The 12,425-nt window shown below is 33.9% G+C and overlaps 1 protein-coding gene across 2 annotated transcripts in view; it reads left to right on the forward strand.

Moving 5' to 3' along the window:
* Nucleotides 1-12,425, forward strand: part of LOC145690813 (carcinine transporter-like) — a 76,490-nt gene that overhangs the window by 47,174 nt on the left and 16,891 nt on the right. For both annotated transcript variants that reach the window (XM_081766114.1, XM_081766113.1), the window contains exons 5-8: nt 2,479-2,636; nt 7,616-7,784; nt 10,283-10,504; nt 12,014-12,228. In XM_081766114.1, the coding sequence (XP_081622240.1) occupies nt 2,479-2,636; nt 7,616-7,784; nt 10,283-10,504; nt 12,014-12,228 (764 nt within the window). The remainder of the gene's footprint in view (nt 1-2,478; nt 2,637-7,615; nt 7,785-10,282; nt 10,505-12,013; nt 12,229-12,425) is intronic.

A 12,425-nucleotide genomic window follows, 5' to 3' on the forward strand; every position in this document is an offset into this window, starting at 1 on the left:
ACTCATGAAGCGAGTAGGATCATGCTTCATCGTCATATGTTGGGTTATTGTCCGTGTCAGTCACTGGCAGAGCTTATTATAAGTGAGTATAGTCTCTTGATTCATGTTGAATCCGACAGAATTTGAGGCATTCCCAGAGTTAACTGTAGTCATTTTGAAGTTCCTTTTAACAGGCCATTGAAACCATATTTTTGTTGTTGCTGAATTGATGTCACTATCCAGATAATTATCGTAAACTACTGACTGGTACCATGCTCTTCTGAAATGATCTTCTACGGACAAAGAATTATATGCCCCACACAATTCAAGAGGTCGACATCTAAGAATAATGGCTTATCGCTTACTCACTTTCGTTATTTTGCTTAACTGTGTTAGATGGGGAGTGTCTTTCATTCTCTTCTAACAGTTTATCAACTATTACTTTCTCCTTAATAAAAAAGTCTGCATTTGAGGCAAGATTGGAATTATCATCTTTCCTCATCCAATCTCACCTAAAATAGTGGCTAGGAAATGTCTGTATTAAAGAAGAAATTTTTGTACTAGATTGTTAAACCAATAGCTCTACGAAATTGAGAAATCGTAAAACGAAGCCATAATTCTTGAAGTTCTTTCGTTGCCGATGTTGAAATATTGCATACTAACCATTAAGTAAATACCCGAATAGAGTTTTAAATCTTTGGGAAGCTAGTATCCGTGCCAACAGTAATTTAAAAAATGAGTAAATATATTATCTTCGCAATCTACATAAAGAATGCAACATTCTAATATAGCCAGGAGAAACATATCGCAAATCACATTTTAAGATCAATTGTATTTGCATGCACTAATTACACTAGGGGATATTAATAAACACTTTTAGCTGTATAATATCAACTTATACTATTAAAAGCTCATTGGCTGCGGTTGAAGTACATCAAGCACAAGCAGATGCAGGAAGATAAATCCTCCCCAAATTGCTGAGTTTTCTTATTTAAATAATGCGATTTAAAAATATTTTTTCTCGACAACCAACAAAAATATTCTATTTTGATACAAAATGGCGTATATCTTTCCTGGTATTTTCCGATAATCCCCACTGCTTGGTTTTAAGCCTGTTAGGTTAATTTACAATTTAACAATATCGTGCCCGTTAATTTTCGAAAAATTACATTTGACTTTCAATCAGTACGGTGCATATTTCCTTTGAGGTTTCGCAATGAACCCCAAGGCATAAAGTTAAATTCACTGGAGAATAAAGGATCTATTTATCCTCATCACCTATTAAACAATATGTTCCTAGTCAAAATGGGATTTCCCATCTTGCCTAAATTGGTTGAAATTCTTATCTTGGAGAATCAATAGCTGATAAGTCATTAGGCGAAATGGGATTAGAGGAGGTGAAATTGATCCTAGAATGGTGTTGATAGATAAATTATCTGATAACTAGTTATCATTATTTCCATGAGGAACGTTAAGTTAGAAAGCCATACAAACGGAATACCGTGCACCGAGGAAGGCTTCGTTTTTTAGATTTCTCAAGGAAATCATGATGTGTTCATTGTCATCAACAATTAGCAGATGCTTATGAAAGGGGATTTCAGCCTAAAGACAATGCCTAGATATGCTATACGTGCAATACAAGAATCACTTCTCACACGCTTGTGCTTAACGAAATATACAAATAATTACCAAATCTAATACAACTCTTGCACTACAGAAAGATTCCACACACATATCAATCCAGTGTAATAAGTGCGCAGCACATAATTTATCAACAAATTTTGTGCAAATTAATCCATCAGCATAACCTCAATAACCTGAAAAAAAAAAAAAAGAAATTTGCAGTTCAACATCCGGAAAACATGACAAAACTATTCTAAGTATTTGTAAGATTAAAGCTGATTTTGATAACTATTCGAAACTTTGTAATGTAAACTACTTTTAGGAGTTGGGAGTGATAACATTAAAACAGTAGTTTTCAAACTATACAGCACTGCATTAAAGTTAGAAACATATATATATATATATATATATATATATATATATATATATATATATATATAGAGAGAGAGAGAGAGAGAGAGAGAGAGAGAGAGAGAGTGGCCGAAAAGTAGGTATACAGTCCTGTATGTTTTATGTAGGTCTGCATACCTACTTTTGGGCCATATATATATAATACATACTAAGGATAGCGTGAACAGCATGAGCCTTATGCAGAGTTGTTTTGATGTATGATTATCGTAATACTAAAGGGCTGACTACTGCAGGAAACATTTGTTAGTCGGACTCTTTAGAATGGCACTAATCACGCGTCAGAACGACTGTGCATCAGGTCAAATAAGTCTGGATATAACTGTTTTATACTATGTTTGTTGATTGGCTAATTTCCTTGGATTTTTGATGCCACGAATTGATATAGATGTTTTAGAAAGCGAAATATCAAATGCATACACATTATAATTAATTTGAGATTATTTCTTTTTCTGTGTATCTGTGTAGAATAGGTCGCAGGCCTGTGTTTTTCATTACCCTGTTCATGATGGTCTGTGGAAGATCCATGCTGACAGCAACTGCTTCTATCTATCCGTTATTCATTGCATCCACCATATTTGGCAGCGCCGCGACGCCAGCAGTGTTCCACGCGCCTTTGGCCATTGGTAAGTGAGAGTCTTACAATACCTTTGAAAGACAAAACAATATCGAAAATTTATAAGATTATCAATTTATCTTAATGTATGGTTTTAGAGATACTTGTAGGAGAGCAGGGAAATGTGGGCATGACAATTTAGTAGTGGAGCACTTACCATTCTTGTGAAAAGTGCCTGTTTCATTTCCAGGGATGAGATTGTAGCGGACAGTAATACACCCTTGATATCTCTGGAAATTCTCTGTTTCCTCTTAGTATCTTTACTTTACTAATTATTTTATGATTATTCATGTTATCATTCTGCTCGTTAAAGCTTTGCTTTCAATTACTTGACGTGCTCGCGGGCAGTGATGAAAATCTTCCGGAAAATTTTCCGATTCATAGAAGGATACTCCACTAATTCCTACATCGATGTTTAGCCGTGATGTGAGGTGGAAAACTTTTCTTCTATATTTTTCCGGAAAATTTTCCGTTCTAAACAAATATCAGTGATCAAGTAGCAATTCCTCAGTAATCATAAAATTGATTGAATTCATGTATAGAAATGTTAAAAAGTGAAAGATCGTTTAAAGAATCGGAAAATTTTCATGGCTCAGACAATTTTTAGTACTATGTAGGAACAAGTTAAACAATCTTGCATGAATCGAAAAATTGTCTCTCCTGTATGGAAAATGAGTCGAAAAACTTTCATCAGTTTGGAGCAAAAAGTAAAAATCTTTTTGTTAATTGGGAAATTTTATTACTCTGTAGAAACAAGTAAAAGGAATTTTCATGGACCGGAAAATTTTCATTACGATGTAGAAACAAGTGGAAAAACTTTTCATAAGCCAAACAATCTTGCATATTATGTATAATGATGTTAGGTGGAAAATTTTAGACTATATTTAACTGCACATTGAGCTACAAAATTGAATTTCTATAGAGGAGACTTAGCAACAAATTATAATTTTCCAATTAGCTTTCGAGAACCGGAAAATTTTCTAATATTTCAAGTTGGGATGTAAAAATTTACATACTGTTTCTTTCTTTCTTTCTTTCTTTCTCTCTCTCTCTTTCTTTCTCTCTGTGTGTGTGTGTAAAGTGCAGGGAACATACATTGAGTTTGTAGAGAACAAATATCCCATTCTAATATTTAAAATGTAACAAGAAATCGAAAAGAAACCTTTGTGAATTTATCAATTATTCCAAAAAACAGAAAATTCCACTATTTCTTCACATACAGGCCTAAGCCATATATATATAGTAATGAAATAACTACATCAAAGTTCCTTACGAAGATTATTTTTGTAACAGAAAATAAGAAGATATGCTTTGATTTTATTGTGTTTAACACTCGTAAATCATAATTTCAGTATTAGAATTTTGTATAATCAACATCTTAGAGCAGATATTTATATTGTAAAACTACCATTATTATGTATAAAATGTATTAGAAATAATGACAATTCGATAGAACAAGTATATATATATATATAACAAATATGTTTTTTTTATTTTGTAAATTAAAATAAAATTACTTGTTGCTTTTAGAACGCAGCACTAATAGTGTACGTTTTTACGTTTCCCTTATTATTTAATTGGACGAACAAGTACACAAATCAGCTTCTTTATTAGTTATATTTCATTTTCTCTTCTTAATGAATATATTAATAAATAAATGTTTATTTCCAAAAAATGGTCAGATTTGTTTTCACGAGTTAATTAAACTCGAAGTTTGGGTAGTTAAAAAATTTCAGTAGGCACTTTATATTATCTCAACTTATTTATAAATGTTGCTGTATGTAAATTTAAAAAGTAATAAAACTATGAAAAAACTTTGTCTTACGCGTATTAATTGACGATATATAATTTGTGAGATCAAAGGTGGATTCTGAGGGAAGAACGCATTGAAGTTTTTGAAACATTTTTGAAGAAATGGAGAATCGTTAGATTTTCGGTTCATGAAAATTTTAAGACAATATTTATTACCAATAAATTTTACGACTAAACAACGATGTAGGAATAAGTGAAGGATGTTTTTATGAATTGGAAAATATGCATCTTTTAATAAATTTAAATTTTAAATAATAGATTGGGATTTTTGTACTCTACGAACTCGATGTATGTTCTCTGCACACACACACACACACACACACACACACACACACAGAGAGAGAGAGAGAGAGAGAGAGAGAGTTAAATTGACTTGATTTTGAGTTTAACGTCTCTTTCAGCAGCGAGCCTATATGAGATGGGACCAACCGATTAACGTGGAATCCAAACTATATGAGCTCCCGCCAGGAATCGAAGCCAGATCTCCCATGTCAAGGGCGCGTATGCTAACCGTTTAGCAACGAAGGATCTCGCAGAGGGAGAGAGAGAAAGAAACACAATGTAAATTTTTACTTCCCAATTTGAAATATTAGAAAATTTTCCGGTTCCCGAAAGCTAATTGGAAAATTAAAATATAATTTGTTGCTAAGTTTCCTCTACAGAAAATCAATTTTGTAGCTCAATGTGCAGTTAAAGATAGTGGAAAATTTTCCACCTAACATCACCGTACGTAATATCCAAAATTGTCCGGCTTATGAAAAGTTTTTTTTTCCACTTGCTTCTATATTGCAATGAAAATTTTCCGTTCTATGAAAATTCCTTTCACTTGATTCTTCATAGCAATGAAACTTTCCGATTCAGAAAAAGTTGTTTTAATTTTTGCTTCAAAATGATGAAAATTTTCCGACTCAAAAAGTTTTTCAATTTGTCCATAGAAGACAGAAAATATTTCGATTCATGAAAAATTGTTTCACTTGTTCCTACATAGTACTAAAAATTGTCTGAGCAATGAAGATTTTAATTCTTACACAATCTTTCACTTTTTAACATTTCCGTAGATGAATTCAATCAATTTTATGATTACTGAGGAATTGTTACTTGATTGCTGATATTTTTTTTTAAAAAACGGAAATTTTCCGGGAAAGTATAGCGGAAAATTTTCCATCTCACATCACTACTCGCAGAACTGTAAAGTAAGGACTTTCTGCATTTGTTGCTAAATAAAATCTATTAGAATGAATTCCATCGTTGGGTTTTGTTCAATTGACTCAACCTAAATTAAATACTGCTTGTCGACTTGCTTTCCTCTGGTCGATTTGAAATCAATTAGCAACTTGAAAATGTCCAAGAGGAGAGGTATTACAGTAATGTTCCATGGTGCATCACAATTGTCTATTTTTGCGATTTCACACTTATATACAGTATATATTGTCCTACGTTTTTAATATTTGAATACCGTTATATTCTCGTAAAAAGTATTCTTTGCATTCCATAAACACTAACAACTTTCCTCATACAACTCTAGAGATAATACAAATATCATTATTCCCAAATAAACACTTATGATCAGAACTCGCGCTCTACTTTGCTGCCTGCTACCAATTTTTTTCGGTGATAGGAGCTTTCAGTAGGAGATTAACCAATTGCGTTTGGTCGATCAGAACAAACTGCCACTGCTCGATTTTAATTTAGCTGACACTTGATTTGTCGCGCTCGATCACAAAAAAATCAGTAAGATCTCTGTCTATGCAGTGGAGTCGGCCGACAGTGACGTCAATCCAACTAGAATCGACAACAAATCGACTACGTGAAAATGCTGTTTATGTCTGAAGTGCATAGCCACAGAACGATAAATAACAGATGCTGTATTTCAGTTTATATTTATCTTTTTTCCGGTTTTAGGAAACGAGGGTGCCTTTAATATTTTAGTTATGACTGCGTATTGAAAACATTCTTGAGGAATCAATTATGACAATTCGTTAGAAATATACAAATGTATTCTGGTTTTAGAGTTTATCTCAGATTGGCCAACACTATCACTCCAAGACAAATATTGCGATGTTTGATGTACTGGTTTACGTCAGGCTCCGATTAGCGCCTAGGTCGAGTACGTTGGGGCCGACGGCGGTATGCAGCTTTTCCCGTTCATCTCATGTTAGCCAACACTTACACACCAAGGCAGATATTGCGAAGTTTGAAGTACTATGCTATGCGTGCGTTAGGCTCCAATTAACATCTAGGCTGGCTAAGTTGGGGCTAGGGCGGCATACAGCTTAATAGGGACAAATTTTCACCCCACTCCCGTACCTTACGTATTACATAATAAATTAATTATTGTACTAAAAATTATACATGTGCACATTTCTGCATTACATATTATAATACGCCCTACAATTTTTGAGATCAGAATATAGCTCGATCAAAATATAAGATGTTCTTCATCTATTAGATAGGATAGACAACATCAATAACAGTATTTTCCACTTTTCAAGTAGAAATATATATTTAAAATGACATTGTTCAATTTTGAGGGATGGGGTGTTTCCGGAAGTAAAGACTAGGGTGCTATACTTTAAAGTCCGGATATGTATATGTGTTTTTCTTTGTTGTGCACTGTTTTCACTATTGTTCTCCCTCACATTATCAACCAATTTTCAGATTTATTGTACGACATTATGTCAAGAAGCAGTTTACCTTCGAAGAGACAACGAAAGTATTATTCGATAGGGTGAAGTTAATTTACTATACCAGAAGTTTTATATATGAGTATTGCTGTATTACAGATTACAAAATCCACTTCCTTTCTCGAGATAAAAAAATAACTAATTAAAATATAACATTCTATTGCCTCCTTAGGAGAGAGTCTGTGTGATCTTGGTGAGTCTTTGCCATTGGAATGTGGAGACTTATATATATTAATCTACACAATAATTAACAGCTTGGTGGGAAATATCACAAAATTCACCGTGGCGTTCAACGTGTTGAAAACAAAAGACTTAAAAAGTGTAAGAATATTGTATTCTTTAAATTTTTCTAACATTTTTGATGCTACTTACTTGATGAGTGCCGAACTTAATATGTTGTGAGTAGAAACCATTACAACTGACTGAGGTATAAGGATTTTGGTCCTGAAACTCAAAGTATTAATTTTAATTTTGTTATTTGTATTTTCTCTAGGTCTAGAAATGACTGACAGTGGACAACGCTCTAGTATCTGCATGTGGCAATGTCTTGGGTGGACGCTTGGTATCTGTTTGTTGCCGTTCGTCGCCTGGGGTCTTCGAAATTGGATTATATTTGTTCTTGTAACCTCTTTGCCTGCTGCAGGATTCTTTCTTCTCTATAGGTAAGTTTTCTGATATATTTATTATTTCAAATATTAGGCTTACCTGCTAACACTTAAGAACCACAATAGGAAACCAGTATATTGTATTGTTAGATTGTAAGAGGTAAATTGCATTTCACTTTTCAAGAAGGTTTCCAGGCTATAGAGTTTGATCCTAATAAGAAGCTGATCTACTATCAGAATTTATATATGAAAACTAACTGGTCCTTTATATTCTGTTTTCCTGTTTCGCTGAATGCCTTACACTACCAAATAATGGCACATGTGAACAATAGATTATCTTTGGCAGACCAGGAATTCTTCTGCCAAAGAGAGCCTTTTGTTCAGCGATTTGTTTGACCAAATTTGTTTCCTGCGAAAATTAATTAGAGGAAATTAGGATCAGTAACGGATTTTTACACATTTAACTCTCCATTTCCTATCTGTTTTGTGCCTTGTTGCCGATTTTATGAACCGCTACCATGATCGTCGAACAAATCACTTCCTTTAGGCATTAAATTGGAATTACTTTTTCTGTCTCACATAGTTTGTAAGTTACAGGTACTATCCCTTGATTGATTGTCATGACCACTTCATTAACTTTTGAATATATCATTACATTTTTTACGTTGATTTTTGTTTTTTCATTTACCAGCTACTAAGGAATTTCTGTGATAACCGGCATGCAATCCACAAATGAACTAAGATGAAAGAATTGACGAATAAAATTTCATGGATAAGAAAAATTACATTATAGAACATAGAATGAAGAGAAAACGTCAAATTTAAGAGATATTTGGGAAGAAGAAGAAGAAGAAAAAGAGGAAAATGTTAATAGTAATAGTGATTTATAATGAAAAGTTATAAAATTTCAAAATGAAACAGTAAATTATAACAATACCTTATTGTTATATATTTAATAAATTTATTGACATATGTAATCTATATACATTGGATATACAATATTGCTATTATGATCATTACTTTGTCCAGTTAATGTTATTCACAGAAATAGAGCAGTCCTGTTCAGACTGTGTTTAATTCAATATAATTCTCCAGGATAATTCCCACATGGAGAAATCGCTTGACTTAAAACGATATTATAAAGCAACTTATCCACCATTTTGACACAAACAGTTGTTTCACTCATCCAGCAGATCACTTCATCAGTCTTCATCAGTGTATAATCCAACTGAACAGTCTGAACCGGTCTGAACTAAACTGACTGTAACGTGCTGTTTATGGAGAATATAATTATCAAATGATATACATTATTGTGATAAGCTTTGCAACCACACTTTCAAACTTTCGCCGAGATGATTACAGAAAAAATATCTCCTCCAGTTTCTTACCAGAGGGTAGCGTTCCCAAAACTGATGCAACGTTCACTCTTTGCACTGCCATACTGATGGGTTGCAGTAGAAAAGAGGTTGCTCTAGCGTCTCCTGACGATAAATAAACGCGGTGTCCGATTTCTTTTATAAAGTTAAGATCCTTGGGACTCCAGAACCCTCCTGATTCGATAGCTATAGTGACAAAATGATATTTGTCAAGTAAATTGTTGTACTTCTTGCGTTTCTCTGTTTCACGGCGAGCAGACACGTTGCCAGCTTGTGCTGAAGAAGAGTTGAGTTGAGTTGAGTTGATTTTGAGTTTAACGTCCCGTTCAGCAGCGAGGCTATATGAGACGTGGACCTATTGATTAACGTGGAATCCGAACCACATGAGCTCCCGCCGGGAATCGAACCCGGATCTCCCACGCCAAAGGCGCGTACGCTAACCGCTTAGCCACGGAGGAGCTCGAACTTGTGCTGAAGAAGAATGTAGATTTGATAGGGCGAAGGTACCGGAACAAGTAAAATTCCATAGAAGTGCTTTTCCTTCCTTCCACGGTATTACGGTCATACCATCTGGCAGCTTATCCTTTGCACGACTGCATCCCAATGGTTCGCGTATAGAAGGAACGCCTGCTGAAATTAGTGCCCTCATGATAATATAGTTGACACTAGAGTGGTGTGAATGTGTGCCCGCACTATTGGCACAGGAATAAAATTATATATAAAAGAATAAAATTATATAAAAGGCAACAATTAGAATTGTAGCTCAATAATTTAATATTATGATGTTTGTATTACCTACATTAATGTGAACATACGTATATATGCCAATTAACGTCTGATGCAGATAACGGTACGTTATTAAAACTGTTGCGACTTATTTTAATTTAATAAAGAAGTGCATATTCTGGTCAGAAAAATATTAATTATTAAAAATTCCCCATAAGACCACATTGTGAGCGTTAGACCTGGTCCATTATTCATAAGGCAAAATTTAAATGCAATAATGATTATATTTCCTTGCATTAGAAAGTATATCGATTTTATTCACTCTTGATTCATACTTATTTATTGTTGAATGTCTGGTGGAAGCTGGCAACTTACTAAACAGCGAACTGTCTGATTGTAAGGTAAAACTTGAATACTATTAACACTGTTCAATAAATCGTAAATTGTTTCCAGACTGATCCCTGAATCTCCACGATGGCTGGCTGCAACTGGAAGAGTGCAGAGAGCAGCTGCAGTTCTTTCAGACATCGCCCGAGTGAACAATACCAAACTTCCCTCCAACTACATGGAGACTCTGAATCAGCTGAGGAAGCGAAAGGAGAAAACGTATGGAATAGCAAGTTTGTTTTCAAGCAAAACGCTCGCCATCAGAACTCTACTCTTGAACACTTGTTGGTAAGAGTAAAATAAATAAATATTTAGTCAATGCATCTGCCCATTCTATTTTGTGATGTAAAGTTTATGATATAAATTTTACATTATGCATACATTATGTCAAAATTAATGAATTATAAGCTAATGCTTTATATTTTTGCTTTCCGATCGGTAGGTCCGAAATTCGAATCTAGAGTTAATCATTTTTCAAAAATATCTTCTCAGTTTAATTAGGAAATGACCAGATGGTACTTTTAGTATAGGGTCTAGTTAATTTCCCTCTACTACCTTTCACATGTTGTTGTACTTGCTGTTTATAAATCATAATTTTAATATGAATACCTCATAACAATGAAAGCGTAGTCACCTTTCTTGTGAAGTTAAGCGTATTTTCATCCACGCCGGAGGGTACTATAGTAATAAGCCTGGATGACAATGAAACTATTTCAATGCACTTGTCCCTTTGTACGTTGCTGTCTATTTTTATGTTAGAGTATGCATGCTATCCACCAATAATAGTCCTAAACTCACACGATCTTAATCAGATTTAGCATACTTGTAAACTTTGACTTTCTTAGTATGCTGAATATTTTCTAGTGCAGATCTTGATTTCCCACTCGCCATCCATCAAAGCTGAGTTTTGGAGTTAATGATATTCTCGTAATTGAAAAAGAATAATGAGTGAACTCATCCGACTTCTATCAAGTGTGTCACGATGGTAGATCTTGACCTGATTGATACACGTATGAGATATTGAGTCAAGTTTCCAGCGTCCATTTAGCTGATATCCTTACACAGACAAGAGAAAAGACATAACTTTCAATCATAAGGATAACTTGTCATTATTAGCAATTGATAAAACTAAGAAACTTTCCTTTCTTTGCAATACCACCCTCGCAAACGCGTTTGCTCCTTACCGAATCATCTCTTACAAAATAAACACTACAAAATAAAAATAAACATTATTTAAAAAGTAGTTAACAAGGAACTAAGAAAACATGATAAGTCATCAATTATCGTTGAGTTCATTTTTCTAGTCGCTGCCTTAACCTAAATTTTTGGGTATTTCATATTCTGGTCACACTGCAATTTCTATGGATGGCAACACTGAAAATTTTTTAGATTCATATTTTCGGGTGTGGAATAACATTATATATTGTTGTGGTAAGTTACATTTCATTATCTCTTTTCACTTACGAAAAACGGACAGAAGAAAAATGGTTAACTTTTGTATCAGTTTTAGTAGTCTGCCCCCTTGAATAACTGAAAATCTAAATTTCCCTCTACTACTACTTTCTCCACTACCTTTTCCTGCTTTAAGAACTTAGAATATTTTTTTTTACCATACTACTAAACTTTGGTGGCTTCAACAACAGAAAAATAACAATAGCTCAATAATTGCAAAACTCTACCTAGCAATGTGGCACATATGTTAGGGTCAAGAATGCAACACCAGAATAAACAGGAGTTCATTAAGAAACTAAGAATTATTGTTTCGAAATAATAATACCCACGTTACTTCTTTAACAGGATAGTGAACTCTTTGTCGTACTATACATTGGTTCTGAATGTCAGCAACATGTCTGGAAACCCATTCTTAAACTTCTTCTTCCTGTCGTGTGTGGAACTGCCTGCGTATCTGCTGGGATCATGGATCTGTGAGAGACTGGGCAGACGCTGGAGTCAAGTCACCTTCTTCTTCATTGTAACTCTCTCATGCATTGTGCTTATTATAATACAACGCCGTAAGTAGCTTTATTTTCTGTTTTTTCATTGATTATCTGCTAATCAGCACTTGAAACCAAAATATTCATACGATCAACATAAGTATAGTGAATTTTGTTATATAGACTGCTTGAATACCAAGTGGAGTAAACCGAAAGTTAAAATTTTAGAGGACAGAACTTTCAACTTGAAAATCTCATGTATATCGCATAAATAG

This window comes from Thermobia domestica, chromosome 7 (assembly GCF_964235325.1).
Source record: "Thermobia domestica chromosome 7, izTheDome1.hap1.1, whole genome shotgun sequence".
In the NCBI taxonomy this organism is placed as follows: domain Eukaryota; kingdom Metazoa; phylum Arthropoda; class Insecta; order Zygentoma; family Lepismatidae; genus Thermobia; species Thermobia domestica.